The following is a 21,953-nucleotide window of genomic DNA, read 5'->3' as shown; positions in this document are numbered from 1 at the left end:
GTTCACCGATATTGGCCGGAGCAGTCGTCCAAGCTGCAATACCGCTACAATATTTTTGTTTGCATTTGAGATTCAAGACCCTGCTAGGATTGAAAAATCAGGCCATCTAACTTTACTTCTTTTATTTATTTATTTATTGCATTTCTTTACCCAGGGTATTCCAAACAGTTAAAAACTGGTTTCCTAACTTTGTTTTTACATTTACCAACTATTAATCATGTTAAGTAAATATCGTCAGGAAAAGTGCATTGGTGAAACAGACGACGATCATTCATTCTGTCAAATATAAGTATTTCAAAAACATTACAGAAATTTAGTGATTTGTATATCCATTCAGTCAGTAAGCAATCTCCAGCAATATTATATATTCATTTAACAACTGAAACAAAATAAACAAATCTCAATTGCATTCGCATATTTACAATTTATCATATAGTATACAATTATTACAGTTAATGAGATTGGCAAGTTGTATGTGTAATCCCAAATCATACCGCAGAGTAATGACCACACTACACAGAACTTGACAATGAGACTCACAACTGTTACATTTCACAGTCAAGTTACTGGAATACAGAGATAAGGATCCTCATTATTCACAGACTACATATAGTTCTTGCAAATATCTCCCTCTCTAAAAATATCCTGGGTAACTAGCATTTAAACAAATTCCAACATTGTCAGTAGTGCCCCTTGGTACACTGTGCAAAGTGCAGTTAAGGCCAAAAAAAATAAGTCTCCGGTTTCTGGTATGGAGCTTGTCCAAAAAGTGGTGCGGCGACGCGGCTTTTTTTTTTATTTACCTGACTTTTTTGCTTCAAATGTCGGCTGATGACTGCAAATGGTGCCCGACTAAACTTAGTGCAAATATATGGGAGTCCAGAGAGGCCACATAAAGCTTATTCTCGATCATAACCCCATCTAAAAACACGTTAAAATTGTGCAGTAGCAGAATTCCAGTCAAACCAGTGAGTTAGGCGGTTTTGAGACATCATCTTTCATTGAAAAAAAAACTTTTTCATTTTGCCGACGCGCATGGCTACGGCGACGCGCGCCCAAACCAGAAACTTTTTTTTTTTTGGCCTAAACTATCCAATTCAGAAATCATTTGCTTGGGCAGATCTTTACAAGTGTTTTCACAGAATTTGACAATGAGACTCACAAAATGTCACCACTAACCAGCACTTTGTGCTGGATATTTCCCCATCAATGAGGGAAGGTCCAAATTTGACTGTAATGATTAATCTGAGCAGACAGTTCAAGTTAGTTGATGCAGCTAAGGGTTCAAACCTGACAAGGCCAAGGGACTTTCTGTATGGGCCGGGAGACATTAAGGGGACAAAGGAATGTTGACTTTCAGTTGATGAGGGTGATTGAATTGGCTTGGAGTCAGTACAAGATCTTCAAATGTATGAGAAATAGTACAAGAAAGAAACACAGCAGCAGAATCAGAGAGACACATGAGGAGCTGATAGGCGCAATGTGGTCAGACAGAGGGTGAACTCACTCCCCCTGGAAAACAGAAAACCAGCAGAGACAGACAGAGGCAAGTTCAATAAAAGATACACTCACAGCTGATAGGCAGAATGTGTTCAGACACAGAGTGGTAGATGACTGGGACTCACTCCCCCAGGGGAAACACAAACCAGCAGAGATAGACCGATGCAATGTTCAAGGTAAGATCACCTAACAGCTGATAGGCAGAATGTGTTCGAACCAATTTAAGATACCCATCAGTGCCACATCTACAGTGTCTATGCTTTCACATCTTAAACTGTCAATGTGCAGTGATGTGCAGCTTCCAACAGAAAAGAGTTTGAGAATTTCTGAACGGTTCCAATGAAGGAGCCACAATATGCCACTGAGGAAATCTCTGTTAACTCAAATCACTCCTCTTTCAATTTTGCTTCTAGGTTTAAGATCAACCCTTTAACTGCCGAAAGAAAATAAGTGACCAGTGAATTACATTTTTGCTCAGTAGACTCTTCAGATGATAATGCTTTTAGTCTTTGACCACAGACTTTATTCAAAACCAACGTATATGGCAAAACGTATTATTCATACCGGGACATTAAAATTTGCATTTTGTTCATGGTGCAATAAATGAACAGGCAGTTAAAACGACATGCATTCCTGATCACAACAATTAATACCATACTGGCAGCATGTCAATTTTTAATCCATTCTTCTGCAGGTCACTCAGTGACTCATTAATGTGTTTCATGTCTTCCTTTGTCAGCTGACAGCCCGTGAGGCACAGCGTCTGAAGGTGCAGCAGCTGCTTTACCTCCATGCACCACAATGCTGCTGTACCACCCAGGTTATTACGATGAAGACTCAATTCAGCCAAGTTGGGTAGATCCCTGAGTGACTCAGCAACATGTTTGATGTCCTGTCCATTCAATGAGCATTCACCCAAGCGCAGCTTTGTGAGGGATTTCAACTGCTTTGCCTCCATGCTCCATAATGCTGATGTACCACCCAGGTTATTACCAGAAAGATATAATTCAACCAAGTTGGGTAGATGCCTGAGTGACTCAGCAACATGTTTGATGTCCTGTCCATTCAATGAGCAGCCATCCAAGCCCAGCTTTGTAAGGGACTTGAACTGTTTTAAATGCATGCACCATAATACTGCTGTACCACCCACGTAATTACCAGAAAAATTCAGTGCAAGCAAGTTGGGTAGTTCCCCGAGTGACTCGGCAACATGTCTGATGTCCTGTCCATTCAATGAGCAGCTACGCAAGCTCAGCTTTGTGAGGGACTTCAAGTGCTTCAAATGCATGCACCATAATGCTGCTGTACCACCCAGGTTATTACCAGAAAGTTTCAATTCACCCAAGTTGGGTAGGTCCATGAGTGACTGAGCAACATCTGCAATGTTGCTATCAGTCAATGAGCAACCCATGAAATTCACAGCATGAAGATCTGTCATTGCACACACGATAAGAGCTAACTCCTCACTATACTGTGTCCAGTCACAAAAAGGAACTTCCAAGTTCTTTACTTTAGCAAGGTAAGCATTTCCACTGTCCTTTGTCTGGTCAGCAACACATTTCAGAAAGTATATGACTGAGTTCAGACTATCCTTGTCACGCATTTGAGTGGAGATTTGATCAGTTATGAATGAATGTATAAATTCCTCTGGAGGCAAACGTTTGGATTGACCTTCAAAGAAACAATAAAGCGCCAACTGACCCATCTTTGATTTGAATGACAACTCCTCCCGACACCTCACCTGAAATACCTTCAGAATCTCATATGTACATGCCTCATTGTCACCACAACAAAAGCGCAGAAGATACTCAAAACTCTTTGCACCCTTTGACACAATGTCATTCAAAATCTTCTGAAATTCCTGTGGGTCTGCTTCTAACAAGCTTTGCAAGTAAGCAGCAGCAGAGAACTCCTGGAATGTCTTGTGAATAAACTGAATACAGTTGTGAGTCTGTAGTCCCTTGCGGTCTGTCTGTCTGGTCAGAATACCTGCTTTCAGAGCCAGCTCAAGCACACTCGACTCAAAGTCACTTTCTTTGAAAGAGAGTGACAGAGCTGGAGAAAGAAGACCATGCAACGCAACCTTGCCAATTTCAATCACAATTTTTTGTACATGTACTTCATCTTTTGAGTCCAATGTTTTTCTTTTGAAGATGTAGAGAACTCCATTACGATACAGACGTGACATTGTTTCTGGGAGTGTGCAATCTTCTCTCCATAATACACACATCAAAAGAAGAAGCATTGGACTTGCAGCTAAAGCAGACAGAAGACCTGATGATCTTATCTTTTTAAGAAGCCCCTTGGCCTTGACAGGTTCAGCTGTGTAAAATTTACTAACATACTCGGCGACATCTTCACTACTGAAACCCATGACCTCGACATGTGTGAATGGGTCCTGAACCAGTTCCTCTGATACAAGTCTGTCAAAGTGTGAGGGTCGGGTGCTTACAAGTACAGTACAACCCCTCAACACCTTACCACTAAGGATCTCCAGGATGGAACCAAATGAGGATTCACACAAGGAGGTAGTCATGAGCTCATCAAAGCCATCTAGTAAAACAAGGACTTTTCCAGGACTGTTCTTGTTAAACATGTCCAGGGTACCTCTTTCAATACATACATCTTTAGCCAAAAGTTGGTCAAAAACTGCATCAACAAGATCTGAACTCTGCTCCAGTGCGTGCATTTTCAACAGGAAGACAAGTTTATACCTCTGTAGTATCTGACTAGAACCAACTGCCCAATCATATGCCATTTTGTCAAACAGTGTGGTCTTTCCTCTACCAGCCAACCCAGTTAAAACAGCTATTAGGATCGGGTCTCCCTCTTTTGTCTTATGTTGTAATATATCGTCATATGATGTAAGCATGACTCTGTCCTTACCAAGTATTAACTGTAACTTTGTGTAGATTTCTGTAATGTGTTTCCTGTCATCACCCACCCATGGAATCAACTTAACAAAGCTACCTTTTCCCCTGTAGTATGACTTCAGGGCATCTTCACAGCAATCAGCAGCATCTTGGGCTGGACTGTCAAGCTTCATCTTTTTGGGGGCGCTGCATCCTACAATGTTGAAATGAGCATAGAGTTGACTGACTATAATCATACAATGCATTGTGGCATCCAAGAAATAAATTGGCTCCTTGTCTGTAGAAAGTACCATTTTGAGCTGAAATATTGGCTCATTGTATGCAAAAAGTTAAAGCTCTAAAAGCTTGTTGGTTAAAGCTTGGGAGGATAAATATTGACAGGATTGAAATAACCTCTTGCTCACTGCATGATGCATGAATCTTAATCACTCACACAAGAAGTGTTGCAAAAGCTCTGCAATAGACCGATCCAGTAAGCCCCGCCCGCTGTGCACGTAGGCAATTAACATGTGCTCCTCTCCAACGCCAAACTGCATGTTACAGCCGCGTGTCATAAGCGTCTGCATGCATGTTGGATCCAGTAAGCCCCACCCACTGTGCACGTAAGCAATAAACATTTGCTCCTCTCCAATGCCACACTGCATGTTCCAGCTGTACGCATGATATGCGCGTGCACACGTCAGACTTTTGTGCACACATGTCAGACGTAAGTCACAGCTGTGATTGGTCAGAACACAATGGGACGAGACTTAATGGATTGGTCTAATAATGTCAGACGACAATTTATTTTCACCAAAAAATGTCTTACTTTCTCAAACTCTTTGGAGGCAAAAAGACGCTGTGCTTTTAATAATTCTGTACATTAACAAAAAACAAAGCATTCACTGTATTCCTATCATACACATTACAAGTGTGAGTCTAGTCTGTAAAGAATGAATACATTGACATCTGGTTTGGAGTTGGTACATGCATTGATAATTACCTTGTGCACCTGAGGCCACATGTGGTGTTGGTGGTTGCTGTGATGTACTTGGTGGATTCTCTGATATGTCAACTGATGGATGACCAGAGTGGTGTGATGCATGTGCATCATCTTCAATCAATTCGAAAATGAGAAGGGCAATTGTTTATTGTCGAACTCAAAAGGAGACAAGCACATTATTAGGGAATTAACCCTCATAGTGGGAAGAAAATAATCAGAGCAGTATAACCCTTTAGACCCCTGCAGGTCAGTTTCAAGTGAAGGGACATGAAGTGTTAAGGTAAATGTGTCACACCAAGAGTCCCTGCAGGAGAAAACAACACAGTGAGAGCAGTGAAGCGTGACCAAAAGGCCTGCTTGCCCTGAGCTTCACCACACAGGAACCGCTGTGTAATTTGAAGTGTTATCCAAACACACAGAAGATTACAGAATGAATTTGAATTGGGGGTGCTAACTCCATTGGCCAAAGTGAAGAACCCTTGGAGGTTTAATGCTTAATTGCGAGTTTACTACATGTTTTTACACACAAAAAAAGCAGAGTGATTTCATTCTGTTGCAGTAACGCATCTCTAGTTGAGGCCAATGGTTGGTAAAGCAACACAAGGTCTCTGCTTTGATGAAACTAAAATTGCATTAAGTTTACAATATTCGATGGGAGCAACTACATCATTGTATACAGACAAACAGTGACCTTGACATTTGTCCTGCTTTATTATGCTCATCAACAATATCAACAATGTTTACTATTTCATCAGAAACCTATTTGAATCATGTATTAAATAGAAATAAGCAAATAGGAGTGGATGCATAAAAAGAGATTGTGTATCATTAATTATTAGTGTTCTACCTTTTGATTGGTAGATATTGATGGTGCAATCTTTTGGGTTGAAGATGGGTACGTGTCCAGAGCCAGATATCTGCTGCACTGACTGTTGCAATTGATTGACTGCTGCAACTGGGATCATGTCTGGAAAACGGGAATAAAATGTCTCTCATTACACAATGCCTGAAGAAATCCCCCTCATCTGATTGGTGGGCCACTGATCACATGACTTATTGGATTATTCACCCCAACCCACGGCCTGGCTACACTGCAAAAATAGAAGTTCCATTCCATGGTCACACTATTGGTGGCACTGTAACATGGCTCTGATGGCTCTAACAAATCAGATGACAAGGATTTATTCAGGCGTTGTATAAACAAATAATGAATGTTTCACATTCGTGCAACATAAAGAATAGTTTCATGAGGTGACAGATGGAATTATTCTTACCACTGCACTCATCATAACCATTTAAAAAAAACAATTACAATAAATTCCTGCAAAAAAAAATTCAATGAAGTCAAGAAGTAAAGAAGGTGAATAGCCCCTTGCACTTCAATACACATTTCTTAACTTAAACAATTCCTTTGCATTTTAATTCCGTACAAACTGTAAAGCGTGAACAAGTCAATAGTGAAATGTCTCCAGGAATCAACGTGCATACGGTTTGCTTACAGCCAGGGTTTATTGCTCACCTGTTGTCTGGTCCTGGTTGCCTGGTCTCCTCAAGGCCAGTGCTTGCTCCTGAGTCTCTGCACAGTCTCCATCAGCAACCTGCCCCTGTCTCTCAGCATCTTGTGTTGGCATCATCTCTTCTTGTTCAGCCATTTTGGATGAAATCTGATGGGAAAATTATTGAACCATGAGAAATCATTAGGAAGGTACTAAAGCTTTAAGCTGTTAAGAGTATTCCGGTTTTATGGTGTAAATTATTGAAAGTCAACGGTTAAATACTTCAATGTTTGTTTGACATTTTTACGATGTCAAATTCAACCATTGTACATTAAAACTGCATTGATTCTCACGGCATCAACTTGGAAAAAAATGGATACTGATGTCATTGTTTTTGTCATAATTTTGTTGAAAATCTTGACAACTAGTATAAGGGGAGAGCTGGTTTCTGAGTTCATGTTGTTGGAGCAGTACTGTTATAAAAGTGAATACAAAATAGGTAGAACTGCTAGACCGAAAATTTTGGACTCTCATATATCAATAAAGCAAGAGCCTAGACTCGTAAACGCGTTGTTATTGACGCCTCGTTCACGGGTCTAGATAGAGACCAGCATCAAGCTATCGCCACATTGGGCACAGCATTCCACCATCAAGTGATCCCCTCATTCAACACCAGATTCATAACAAGATTTGCCACTACGGTGTTTCATAACAGACATCGAAAAAAAATATTAATCGAGAGGAATACTGTAAAAGTGGTGTTGGACATTCTCTTTCTTTTTGTTGAGTAGGGCAGAACACAATTGGCTGTACGATAACTGACTTAGTTTGAAGACCTTGAAATAAACAGGGAGCTGACTTGTAAAAACAATGGACAATGGAGTCCAGCACCACATTCAAAATGTATGTGGGTAGCGTCAGTACCACACTGTGAGGAAGGTACACTTATCACCATTTTGCCACAGAGGTCATGGCGCATCACTGGAAAACATGAATTATGCAATACGTACATGTGCACCAGCAGGCACGTAAATGTACGTATGGGATCGGTCGGGATGCATGGCCTTGTTTTGTGTCTGCCACACGTGCTCATAGCAGTAGCGCAATGGACTGGCTTTCTTCTTCTTCTTTTTTACTTCACGACAGAGTTGAAATTATTGCAGCCACTTTTTTTTAATTTAAATTAAATTTTATCACCGAGTCTGATTGAAATGGAATCCAGGGATAAATTATTTTGAAAAAAACATACCTTCTCCATAAATTCCCTCACAAAATCATTGTCTGTTGATTAAAAATAATTCAATTTCATAAAGAACATAACAAACAAGTGGGCTTATAAGGTCTTAACTCTTAAGCTTAATTTCTTAAAGGAAAGACACTTGGACGAAAACAGTTCTAGTTGCGGCTATTTTAACGCTAATAATAAAAGTTAGTTAATAAAATCAGTCACAAATACACAGATTTGCTTTCTGAATGTAACTGATGATATATTTCTTCTTGTCCTTTCATCTTTGCCGTAGCCCGTCATTTTTGATACACCAATCGGGCTAGTTTGACTAGTCCGCCGCTGTTTTGACTAGCATTTGGATAGTGCCGGGGTGGGTTCAAAAGTCAAAATAATAATAAGTTACGGCTTACGCGTTATAGTTGCACAAAATAATAAATAGGAATAAAGGAAAGGAGAAGGTGAGAGTAGAGGAGGGAAAGTAGAGGGAATAACCATAAAGGATGCAACTTTTGGCGCTTGAAAATTAATTGAAAAAAAAGTGGTGATCCAGTAGCTTGAGTAACTCCAGCTGACATGCTCCATTTTCATTGAATATGGAGCATGTCAGCTGGAGTTACTCTAGCCCCATAAATGTGGCCTATTTACTGGACTGCCTCCGTAAACATAGGCCATACATCCACATGTACAAAAATCGTGTCGACTTTGCCAAATTTTGATTTTCACATTTAGGCTTAGTTTGTAGGGTTTTTTTGCTTTAGAAGCATACTCACCCTCTTTATAGGCTCGTCAGAAAGTGCTGCCTTTTTCAGATGTATATTTTTCGTGAAATTTCCAGATTCATTTTTACACATTTGCGTATCAAAATTTCAACATGAAATTTCACAAAAATTAGACATCTGAAAAAGGCAGCACTTTCTGACGAGCCTATAAAGAGGGTGAGTATGCTTCTAAAGCAAAAAAATCCTACAAACTAAGGCAAGATTACCATATGCGAAGTTCACTAATTTTCCTCTGTTTTGACTAACAAGCCCCCAGATAGCAATTTCATGTCATCAAAGTCAATTTGAGCAGTGAGAAAATACAAGCATTTTCTTGGAAAACACTTAGAATTTTTCAGTACGCTCTCATAGGGTTTGTACACAGAGTGTTGAGTGAACTTCGTATATGGAAATCTTTCCCAAACAAAGCCAGGGTTCTCCCCACGTACAAACGTGCGTATCGGCCCGATACGCTGGAATTGCGGCCCGATACGCCGACAAAAATGCCGATCACATTTTTCAGCCCCCGATACGCACAATATAATTATTATACAAGCCATTAAAATGCACAACATAATCGTTTCATACACCATTATTTCATCTTGACATGCGAAATCTTGACAAAAATCCCGCATTTCTGATGCATGCGTGATCAAAATGCACACGATGACGGGTCTTTTGCGTCAACCGCCAGCTATATATTAGCGCATACAGCACGGTACACTGGTTCCCTTTGCGTGCTAACAGTATCAATGCTATGATGAAGGACGGTCGCCGATTACCATGCACGTACAGCTCGCTGGTACTCGGCGTTTTTGCGGTCGGTGCATGACGCGACGCGGAAGCGTAATACCCGATGACTATTTCATGCATTAATAAGAGGTTTACTCGCATCACAGTGCGGTACTGGAACGGCAACCGTCGAGTTGGCCGGCTATCGTGCATTCATAGTGCAGTATTATTTACTGCAACCCAATGATAAAACTCAGGGCTGGGTAACTCCAGCTAGCCTGCAAGGTTGTGAGGTTAGCGGTTATTCCTCCTGTTTTCACTGCAATTGTAGGCTGAATCTTCATCGTGGATCGTTTTTTACTTCAAGGACCTGTGCAATGGTTATTCCAGGCAAGTTTGGGGTGAGTTGCAGTTGCAATTAGTGTGTAACGGGGACAAAATTGAACATTTGCCAAAAAAAATTGGGGAGGACCTGCCTATATTGTTGATGTACCCTAACGTGGCGCGGCCCCTAACGTGGCGCACTTTGATTTTTCGCCTGTAGCGCCTACCTAGAGCAAAAGTTTTAACTGAAATTTCACAGAAAGTGAAATTTCATCAAGTTCTAAACACTCCTCTTCATAAATCGCGAGTTTATTTACCCGTAACAAAGTTAGAAGAAAAATTTATTTTGGCGTGGTTTTCCGATTTTATTTTCAAGTGCAAAGTGAACCCTTTGAAAACGCCCCGAAAAATAAGAACATAATTTTCTGACAAACATCTGGCTGGGCAGGTAAGTAGAGATAATAATTGTTTATCAGAATTTATCAAGTTTACAGAAATTCTTAAATGTTAAATTGGAATTTTCCGAGATTTATTCAAGTGCGCCACGTTAGGGAACACTCCGCCAATTTGTGCCCAATTTCCGGACGCCACCGTTTTTGAATTTCGGATTAAATTTTATGAAACTGAAATTGTCCACAGAGGTTAAATAGCAAGCATTAATAAGGTAAAAGTACTAGTGTTTTACTGCATGAATTTGAGGTTTGTCAACAAAGAGGTTTGGCAACACTACACGAGGAAAGTCGGGTAAGCTTCGAAGTGCGCCACGTTAGGGAACACGACTATACTATCGTTTACGAGAAAAACTAGCTCCAGCCCTAAATGACAACCCAATGATAAAACTCAGGGCTGGGTAACTCCAGCTAGGAAGTTGGTCCCTTTTTTTTGGCAAGAAAAACCTCTAAAAAATCAATGATTGTATATTTAAAAAGAATCAAAATTGTCACGATCCGATACCCAACCATAATTATCACTTTAAATATATAACTAATATAGTAAAATGTGGTAAAAGAACAAAATTACCAACATTCTTTAGCGAGCCGAGAAGTGTTGATCACTTGATGAGCCGTCAGATTTATTTCCTGGTGTTGGTCATTGACCTCAGTGCAATAGAGGGCGGTATTCATAAAAAGTTGGTTTCGAACTGGGCGGGGTCAAAACAGGAGGGCTTTGGGGTCCTCTGTATTGTGGTGATATGTAATTTGTCTCCCTCACATTATTAACTGATCAAACCAAGCCTAAAAAACATTCAACGTTTACATCACTTTACAACTTTTTGCCTGCAAAATGAAAGGAAAATGGGTTCATATTAATAATGTTTATACCTCCCAATTCTCATTGAATAAAGAGGGGAAGGGGGGAGGGTTATTAAATAAAACTGTACATTGAGCAGTATGCAGCAACAAGCAACTTTTAATGTATCTTTTTCTTCAACCAAATAATTCCCCTTTTAACTTGTCGCTCCCACAGTTTCACCCAGCCCTGTTTAGAATTTGACACAAAAACAACAACAAAACACACAGCTGTTAACAAACAAGCAATCAGTTACAAAGCGTCTTTATTTATCTACATCGGCATACAACAATCCCATATATTTTAGATGCAACTTAAAAGATGTAAGCTTAGTTCAAAAATCAAAATACATGATGCAAGAACAAAAACGTATTTTTATTTTTTTATAACTTCATACCAGAATTAAGCATGAAGCTTTACTTTCTCTAGAAACTTATCTATCAATACAAAGTAAGTTAAGGAGGAGGTTTCAGTACTGTCTTTTGAGATGAAGCAAAATTACCACTAAAATCTTTCTTGAGTATTGCAGCAAGGAAGTAACAAACAATCTTTAGTAATAAAACAATATTATACTGCCAAACATCAGAATCCTTTGAGTTATCGTTTTCAAACCTTTATGAATATTCAAAGTGCGACAACTAAAACAAAGCAGCAATGCAATCCTCATTTTGAAAGATTGGATCAAATCCATGTTGGCTGTTTCAATCACAGAAAAAACTTACATGAGACAATTTCACATAAATGTACATGTATGGTGTGTCCTAACTTGGTGTAGCCTTTTCTAAAGTCAGAGATTTACATTGACAGCCAAAAATGACTGAGAAAAGAATTCTATTGATTTGCTTGAAAACCTTGTGTATCATAAACTCAAATGCCTTGCTCGATTGTGAGTGACACAAGACAAAGAGAAAAACCCACACTAGACTATGTCAGCCTGCTATGTCAGCATTACGCTAATGATGCGGGCATTCAGTGCATAATAAAGGCAACATTCATCTGGAAATAACAAACATCTGACCCATTGTAAACACTATACAATGTACATCATGCAATATGTGATTCTGGATATTAAAAAGATAACAAATCTGAGTTGTACTGGATCCAATGATGGCAAGTTGCATGATTCTTATGACTTGGTACAAAAGCAAGGCAAGTTGGCTGTTATAAAATGTACATCAGACTATATATTAATGCAGAATAGAAGTTATAAAAATAGAACAATCTGGCTCACTTTGCCCAATCTTCAGATGAGCAATATCAAATATTCACATATTTTTGTTTGCATTTGAGACAGACCCTACTAGGATTGAAAAGTCAAGCCATCTCACTTGATTTCTTGTATCTATTTGTTCCATTTCTTTACACCCAGAGTGTTCCCAAACAGTTGTTCCCAAAAACCTTCCATTGGGGCCCTGCATTCATTACAAATTATTAAATAATGTTCAGCACAGTAAAACTCATAAGAAACGTGCATTGGCGAAACAGACGACGAATATTAACAAACACAGGTATTTCAGACATTTTTACAGAAATGATTGTACACTGCAGGTCAATCAGGTCAGTAGGCAATTTGCAGCAATACTCATTTAACAATTGATACAAAAATAGCACAAATATAAAAATATAAATTACCTCTGCATATTTACAAACAATTCATCATGTAATGTACAATAATTACAATTAATGAGAATGGCTGGTTGTATTTCTGCATGTACATGTTATCCCCAATCATCATACCGTAGAGTAATGACCACACTACATGTAATTACATGTAACTGTTACATCTGTCACAGTCAAGTTACTGGAATACAGAGATTAGGATCCTCATTATTCAGACTAAAGATAGTTCTTGCAAATATCTCCCTCTCTGAAACGATCCTGGGTAACTAGCATTTGAACAAATTTCTACATTGTTCGCCGTGTCCCTTGGTACAATGTGCAAGGTGCAGTTAAACTATCCAATACAGAAATCTTTTGCTTGGGCAGATCTTTAGAAGTGTTGTCACAGAACTTGACAATGAGACTCACAAAATGTCACCACTAACCAGCACTTTGTGCTGAATATTTCCCCATCAATGTGGGAAGGTCCAAATTTGACTGTAATGATTAATCTGAGCAGACAGTTCAAGTCAGTTGATGCAGCTAAGGGTTCAAACCTGACAAGGCCAAGGGACTTTCTGTATGGGCCGGGGAGACATTAAGGGGACAAAGGAATGTTGACTTTCAGTTGATGAGGGTGATTGAAATTGGCTTGGAGTCAGTGCAAGATCTTCAAATGTATTAAAGGCAGTACAGGAAAGAAACACAGCAGCAGAAACAGAGAGACACATGTGGAGCTGATAGGCAGAATGTGTTCAGACAGAGGGTGGTAGATGACTGGGACTCACTCCCCCAGGGGAAACACAAACCAGCAGAGATAGACAGAGGCATGTTCAAGGAAAGATCCCCTCACAGCTGATAGGCAGAATGTGGTCAGTCAGAGGGTGGTAGATGACTGGGACTCACTCCCCCAGGGAAACACAAACCAGCAGAGATAGACAGAGGCATGTTCAAGGAAAGATACACTCACAGCTGATAGGCAGAATGTGGTCAGACAGAGGGTGGTAGATGACTGGGACTCACTCCTCCTGGGAAACACAAATCATCATAAACATGACAACGGGACTCGCTTTCCCAAGGAAAACACAAAGTGTAATAAACACTCAAATGAAAATGACAATGAAAGATCCCCTCACAGCTGGTGACTTTATAACAGAATGTGTTAAGTCAGAGGGTGGTAGATGGTTGGAACTCCAGTCCCCCTCCCCCCAAGAAGGGAAACAGAAAGTGTAGAAACCACTCAGACGTGAAAGAAAACAAGCCTTCACAAATAATACAGACAGCTTCACAAGACAACAATCGCAGATTGCTGAACAGAATCTTACAACCAGATATTAACCTTTCCAGCTTTGTAATGGGTGACAACACAGATAACACAGTTGACTGATAGAAGTGTACTGGACTTGCATGATGTTGCTGAGTCACCATGTCTTGTGTATAATGAAGAAAGGATTCAGCAATCTGACCAATTTAGGCAGAAGTCCTACATACCCATCAGTGCCACGCCTACAGTGTCTATGCTTCACGTCTTTAACTGTCAATGTGCAGCTTTAATAGGAAGATCTTTGAGAATTTCTAAATGGTTCTATTGAAGGAGCCACAGTATGTCACTGAGGAAATAGTTCTGTGACAATATGATTTACAAAATCCAATAAAAAGAATATTTTTAACTTTAAAACTGAGGTTTTATCGCTGGTGATATTTGAAGACCATTGTGACGACGATTCTTGAAATCACATTTTTGGACGAAAGAGGTTTTAGGGTCATTGTGTTTAAATGGTGATATTCTTTGAACGGATTGAGCAATTTCAGTATTTTTTTTCATCTAAAAGTAGCTTATGAAATTGGCTTTCCAGTCATCATTATTGTTGGTGCTACATATGTTTTTGAATATGAAATATATTTTTGAGGTTTTGGGTTGGGATTTTGTTGACTCACCCTGTATGAGAACAGTTCTTCATTTGCATGTTTATTTCATAAAAATGTTTTTTTTTATTTCAAAACTGGCAGCACTGATCCTTGTGTAACTAATATAGTGTTTGATTGAAGGTCCTTTATACAAGGTGGAGAACAGAAATCAGGCCTTGCACCTTTAAAAGGTATTATATACATGTAATCCCTTATGAAAATTCCCCCCAGTCACCACAGTGTGGAACTTCTGTGTGAACAGTGTGTTCACATAGTGTCCATACGGTGTATACACTGTATGGTCACACTGTGATCACACTGTGTTCTCTGTGTGTGACACTGTGAATTTGGAACAAATTCATAGTGTCATGACTGTGTGAACACAGTGTGTTCACATAGTGTACATATGGTGTATGCCACTCAGTGGTCACACTGTGATCACACTGTGTTCTCTGTGTGCGACACTGTGAATTTGGAACAAATTCATAGTGTCATGACAGTGTGAACACATAGTTTTCACAGTGTGCGCATATAGAGATCACAGTGTTCACAATGTGTGCACACTATGTGAACATATAGAGTTCATAGTGTTCACACTGTGTGCACACTATGTGAACATATAGAGATCACAGTGTCCACACTGTGTGACAATTTAGAGATCACAGTGCCTGCACAGTGCGACCATATAGTGATCACAGCGTCCGCACAGTGTGACCATATAGAGATCACAGTGTCCACACAGTGTGACCATATAGTGATCATAGTGTACACACAGTGTGACCATTTAGTGATCACAGTGTCTGCACAGTGTGACCATATAGTGATCACAGTGTCCACACAGAGTGACCATATAGTGATCACAGTGTCCGCACAGTGTGACCATATAGAGATCATAGTGTCCACACAGAGTGACCATATAGTGATCACAGTGTCTGCACAGTGTGACCATATAGAGATCATAGTGTACACACAGTGTGACCATATGGTGATCACAGTGTCTGCACAGTGTGACCATATAGTGTTCACAGTGTCCGCACAGTGTGACCATATAGTGATCACAGTGTCCACACAGTGTGACCATATAGTGATCACAGTGTCCGCACAGTGTGACCATATAGTAATCATAGTGTGCGCACAGTGTGACCATATAGTGATCACAGTGTCCACACAGTGTGACCAAATAGTAATCATAGTGTGCGCACAGTGTGACCATATAGTGATCACAGTGTCCACACAGTGTGACCAAATAGTAATCATAGTGTCCGCACAGTGTGACCATATAGTGATCACAGTGTCCGCACAGTGTGACCATATAGTGATCACAGTGTCCACACAGTGTGACCATATAGTGATCACAGTGTCCGCACAGTGTGACCATATAGTAATCATAGTGTCCGCACAGTGCGACCATATAGTGATCATAGTGTCCGCACAGTGTGACCATATAGAGATCACAGTGTCCACACAGTGTGACCATAGAGTGATCACAGTGTGCGCACAGTGTGACCATATAGCAATCACAGTGTCCACACAGTGTGACCATATAGAGATCACAGTGTCCACACAGTGTGACCATAGAGTGATCACAGTGTGCGCACAGTGTGACCATATAGCAATCACAGTGTCCACACAGTGTGACCATATAGAGATCACAGTGTCCACACAGTGTGACCACATAGAGATCACAGTGTCCACACAGTGTGACCATATAGTGATCACAGTGTGCGCACAGTGTGACCATATAGTGATCACAGTGTCCGCACAGGGTGACCATAATAGAGATCACAATTAAATACAGTTCACAACAGAAAGTTTCCATTATGCATGTTTCAAAGAAATATTTATTGCGTAAAATTTTGAACTTGGTTTAAATACATGTATAAATAATTGTAACGAACCATAAGGTACAGTGAATACTAACAGCACACGATAGACTATAAACCACAGTTGGTTGTACCCAGCACAAAGACTCTGCAATAAAATGACTGAACCGTGCGAATATCCGAACTGTTTCTGGGTTTTTCCCCCCCAATTATTTTGGCTTTGTACAATAACTGACCTGAAAATCGCAAATGCAAAACCATCACCGACCCTACTGAAATGAACAACCTGACCCGACCCAAACTTGTTTTGGGGTTGCATTTGCAAAACATTAGTTTCGTTGCCATTAGTCATCGGATTGGTGGCTGAGCGAGAATTAGGCACTCATGCATTAACAAACTTTGACTAAATCAAGATCAAGAAAATGTGTTCTCCCCTAAATAAAGCATTCACTGAACTAAAACTTTATGAGATTGATTTTAAGTTCCAATCTTTAGATTCGTAAGCACTTCTGTTGCTTCAAATGAAACATTTCAAACATGTAAAGGAAAATGGTCCATTCCACCTTAAAGGGAAAATACAACATTTGCAAACATCAAAAAATAAAACTACCGAATCATTTTGAAATACCTTGCTGGACTGTTAGTGAATGACAGTGCAAAGCATCCTGTAAAATCATGGCACCTGGTATACTGTCATTTTCAAGAAAAGTGGTATTTTTGTATCAATTTCCAACGCTGATCGGCCGATCAGCGTTGGAAAAAAACTGGTTTTTTTTTTCAAATACCGGCCCCAGTTGACCAACGCACTTGTTTGCAATCGATTACACACCTATGAACGGGTACAAGCCAGCTAGTCTGGTTCCCTGACCTTACAATTCCCCAATATATTTAAACTGCTCTGTTTCTTCTTAAATGGAGTCAGGGAACCAGACTACAGGAAGATGAGTGTTTTTCTTGGTTTTTATAGCATTTTCGAACCAAAAACCTAAAAAAAGTCAGTGTAGGCCTATCTATATTTGCTATATATTTCCAACCCCCCAATTCCATCCATTTCTGAAAATTACAGCAAAAGCAAATGATGTATATTCCCTTTAAAGACAGTAGTTGAGTTTCCATAACTTGAGAACCTTTCCCTGTTGAACACTTATGGAAAAATAACAGTCACCCAAGAAGAGAACATTGATCAATTATTCAGATATGTGTATTAAAATATTTGATACTGTTGTATTTTAAGTAATGACCGTACAACGGTAAGACTTAAGATGAAGGTGAATGGGTCCCAGGCGTGTCCCTCCATCACGTCTCCTTTCTGGCGCAAACTTGGCAGGAGATGCAACAATCAGCAACCAAGCAACATCCATCACCTTGCCATTCTGAAGTTTCTTGGATACTCGCTATAAAAGACAAATCAAACATACTTCTAATTTATTTTGTATTAATTCAAAACAATCCCCAGTCGGGGGCCTGGAAGAAGGTCGTAAGGGCAAGAAATGGGTCAAAGGTCAAATTCAGATGTTTCGGATAATCAATAGAGCTTGGGAATATGTGTCATTTGATATATATATTGTCTTGAGGAGCTACGTCATTTGACGTAATTAATAGTAAACAAAGGATGGAAGGAGGATTTTTAATATTACTGCCCGGCAAAAGGATGTTTATGTAATACTGATGTACGCAAGGCCAATTTTGTTCCCGGCAAAAGGACGTAAGGATTTCACATGCAGCTGAAGCGCACGTTTAAGGAATGGGAAGTTCCCGGTAAAAAGACTTTAGCATTAACTTTGAAATGTCTTTACAAATAAGTAATATTTTGACCTAAAAATGTCCAAAATTATTCTAATTATCGACAAATGTCATCCTTCAAAATTTCAATTACAAGTGATTTTTAATCAAAAAATGGCAGCACAAAACTTTCAACTCGATTGTCTCCAAAAGTGCTTTTAGCGTGCCGTGCCTGGCCTGCTAATGTCCTTTTCCTTTTCACACGAAACATAGGGGCAGATCCTGTGTGTGCCACAGCAACAATTTATTTTACAGGCGAACATTACACCAGTAAATTTTTTTTTAGGGGGTTCAGAATTTACATTAAAACCAGAACAATCTGCAAAAATGTTTAAATCTGACACACTTAAATACATGTACATGTATATGTACCTGTTTTAATTGAAAAGACATATTTGTCCCGTCACCTGCTGTCTTCAGGTTCCACTCTGACTCTGGCCATCATTGATGAACTGTCTTCAATCACTTGGTCATGAGCCCATTGGTCTTGGATGAGAAAAAAAAATCTCTTATTCTCAAGATCAAACATGACAAGAAGGATGTAAACATGGTGGTACAAGTTTAAACAAATCCACAACAGATAAAGATCAAGGCATCAGGAAAAAAAGATAAAGGCAGACTGTAAGCATGGGTAAACCAAACAAAACAAACGTAAACGCAAGTTGTTATAATATTATCAAAGTGGCTATCGTTACGACAGCTGTAACGCCATTTTCAAATACTTCATGTATTATTTGTAATCATTACTACTGTTACGGCCTTGTAAAAAACAATGCAAACGAACATCAGATTTACAGATGCCCAATATTCTTCAAGATCGGACGTTGAATGCTATTATGCAGAAAACCAGTCAGTTCTGTAACGATAGCACTTAGCAGTCATGCTAGTTGAAAGTCATGTCACAGCTGCCGTAACGATAGCCACAACGTAAATAATTATACTTCTACAGCAGTACTCAGAAATGTCCATAAGTTTGGGTCATGTTTGGATGTAGGGCTAGTCAGGAAAGTGTCGAGGAAAAGTTAACATGTGCTTGCGTATAGCCCTGCCGCAACTGTTTTGCCACATACTGGACTCTAACATGCATGTCTAAGCTTCCAGAATTAAAAAACAAGAACTTTAGTCTTTACTTACTTTAGGCACAATATACTGCTACATGCAGTAGGCTACTTGCAGAAAAAACGACGAGAAATACATGTACATGATGTACTATGTCCGGATACTCTCAGCATGGAGGAATAAAACCACCAAATTCACGACAGCTACATGTACATACTATTACTACTATACGCGATGGTTATCGCACTGTACCCAGACTCCACAGCATTTCAAATGACACGAACCCTTTCGAGGCACCCGTCTGTTGGGTATGGTGCATGTGTAGAATGTCAGACAAGTCGACCGTTGAGACAACTCGACTCGGGACAAGTCGGCTGTTGAGACAACTCGACTCGGGACAACTCGACCGTTGAGACAGCTAACGTGCACGGCACGTGCACGGTACGGCCACGCAGTTGACCGGAGATGCGCGCACAGGCCCGGCAAATTCGAACGATGTGCACGGACAATCACGCTGCGCTATATCGGCTCTGCTCTATTATGTGTCATAACTCCCAAACGGCGATCAGCCGCCGTCAAAATCCCCGGTACTATCCCCCAAACTAGGCCCAAAAACATGCGAGGCGACATGTCTCAACGGTCGACTTGTCTTTCCATTTATCGCACATACGGTCGAGTTGTCTCAACGGTCGAGTTGTCTCAACGGGTGACTTGTCCCGAGTCGAGTTGTCTCAACGGTCGTCTTGTCTGACCCCCCATACATGTATAGCCTACTGCGTGCGTGATTCTGTGTGTGTACATGTACAGTACGTGTACATGTGTCAATATTTTGTCTATCGTTTAGCGGAGAAATCGAATGAAATTAATCAGAAAAATGCTGCGAATTAAATCCAGGTTTGTCTTAGACACATCATAACAATAACAACGAAGTTTCATGGCAAAATCTTACCTGATATTTCAGTAAAACGACGGCGATTGCACGTTGCTGGAACACACATGACACATGCAGCAGTACTGTCATGGCGGTTGGCGAAGCAAGGTCAACGGTCGTCAGGCCTGGCGCGCGATTGTAAATTCAAAGAGCGTACTCTGATTGGCCAGCGCGTTACAACCTAGGATGCTGTTGCAAATTACGCGTCATATGATTGGTTAGCGTCGCTGTTTTGGCATGCATGCACACAAACTCGCGGGCTTTTGATAGATGTTTCTGTAAAAAGGCAACAAGTTATTATTTTTCCTGACACGATGTTTGCACTTCGAAATATAACATGTATGTATGTCGATACAACATTCCACAACTGACAAAAATTAACCGTGAGGGTTACGCAATTTCAAGATGCATTAAAAACAAAGAATGTTTTTAAATAAATATAAACATTTTTCAAAAAAATATCGAAAGATTCTGGTGCGACAGCAGCAATTCTCAACATAGAATTTTGTTTCAATGTAATTTAAAGTCACGGCGAGTCCACCATGTGTTCGCACAGTGGCGGTTTACAATGTGAAAATGTCACAGTGTTTTCACAGTGTTCTCAGTGGACCAGCACTGTGAAATTATCACGGTGAGTTCACAGTGTTATCACACAGTGACGGTTCACAGTCTGAACCTGTCACAGTGTGTTCACAGTGTGCTCTAAATGTGGACCAACACTGTGACAAAATCACAAAGAGTCCACAGTTAGTTCACACAGTGGCCGTTCACAGTGTGAACCTGTCACAGTGTGTGGACCAATTATGTTCAAATCACACATCATTCACACAGTTTTCATAGTCAGGGAGTGGTCACAATGTGAAATGGTCACCGTGTGAACACAGTGTGATCTCGCCTGTTTTCTGTGAAACTATGTTCAAATCACACACCATTCACACAGTTCTCATAGTCTGGAAATGGTCCCAATGTGAAATGGTCACCGTGTGAACACAGTGTGATCTCATTGTGTTTTCTATTTGGACCAACTATGTTCAAATCACACATCATTCACACAGTTTTCATAGTCTGGGAATGGTCACAATGTGAAATGGTCACCATGTGAACACAGTGTGATCTCAGTGTGTTTTCTGTGTGGACCAACTATGTTCAAATCACACACCATTCACACAGTTCTCATAGTCTGGAAATGGTCACAATGTGAAATGGTCACCGTGTGAACACAGTGTGATCTCAGTGTGTTTTCTATGTGGACCAACTATGTTCAAATCACACATCATTCACACAGTTTTCATAGTCTGGGAGATGTCACAATGTGAAACGGTCACCGTGTGAACACAGTGTGATCTCGCTGTGTTTTCTGTGTGGTCAAATACTCCACGATTTCACAGTGTGTTCACAGAGTGGCAATTCACACTGTGGAATGACCACAGTGTGTTCACAGTGTGTTCTCGGTGTGAACAGACACTGTGGACAATCCACGGTGATTTCACAGTGTGTTCAAAGAGTGACAATTCACACTGTGGAATGACCACAGTGTGTTCACAGTGTGTTCTCGGTGTGAACAGACACTGTGGACAATCTACGGTGAATTCACAGTGTGTTCACAGAGTGGCAATTCACACTGTGGAATGACCACAGTGTGTTCACAGTGTGTTCTCGGTGTGAACA

General features: G+C 40.2%; 1 protein-coding gene and 2 long non-coding RNA genes across 3 annotated transcripts; 1 reads left to right on the top strand and 2 right to left on the bottom strand.

Annotated features, from left to right (window-relative positions):
• The first annotated feature begins 279 nt into the window (after positions 1-279).
• LOC119723875 lies at positions 280-13,616 on the top strand. The gene is made up of 2 exons (XR_005270595.1): positions 280-710; positions 13,127-13,616. It is a non-coding gene; the product is annotated as an uncharacterized LOC119723875 (long non-coding RNA).
• LOC119723873 (NACHT, LRR and PYD domains-containing protein 3-like) lies at positions 981-11,040 on the bottom strand. Its single transcript, XM_038194761.1, has 5 exons — positions 10,918-11,040; positions 6,875-7,019; positions 6,203-6,322; positions 5,356-5,466; positions 981-4,566 (listed from the first exon to the last, which is right to left on the bottom strand). The coding sequence occupies exons 2-5, from the start codon at positions 7,005-7,007 to the stop codon at positions 2,147-2,149; spliced, it is 2,784 nt and encodes a 927-aa protein (XP_038050689.1). The 5' UTR covers positions 7,008-7,019; positions 10,918-11,040; the 3' UTR covers positions 981-2,146.
• A 3,976-nt stretch (positions 13,617-17,592) lies between the features above and the next one.
• Positions 17,593-20,496, bottom strand: LOC119723871. The gene is made up of 3 exons (XR_005270593.1): positions 20,304-20,496; positions 18,668-18,781; positions 17,593-17,907 (listed from the first exon to the last, which is right to left on the bottom strand). It is a non-coding gene; the product is annotated as an uncharacterized LOC119723871 (long non-coding RNA).
• Between the last annotated feature and the right edge of the window lie 1,457 nt (positions 20,497-21,953).

The sequence above is a fragment of the Patiria miniata genome, unplaced genomic scaffold, assembly GCF_015706575.1.
Source record: "Patiria miniata isolate m_02_andy unplaced genomic scaffold, ASM1570657v1 HiC_scaffold_17, whole genome shotgun sequence".
Taxonomy (NCBI): Eukaryota; Metazoa; Echinodermata; class Asteroidea; order Valvatida; family Asterinidae; genus Patiria; species Patiria miniata.
Note: the sequence above shows the minus strand (reverse complement) of the source record. Positions and strands in the feature narration are given on the sequence as shown.

Coding starts and splice junctions, on each gene's coding strand:
- LOC119723873 (XM_038194761.1), bottom strand. CDS start 7,007: ATGGCTGAACAAGAAGAGATGATGCCAACACAAGATGCTGAGAGACAG. Junction 6,323..6,874: donor CAACCAGGACCAGACAACAG/GTGAGCAATAAA, acceptor CCCGTTTTCCAG/ACATGATCCCAGTTGCAGCA. Junction 5,467..6,202: donor CAATATCTACCAATCAAAAG/GTAGAACACTAA, acceptor AATTGATTGAAG/ATGATGCACATGCATCACAC.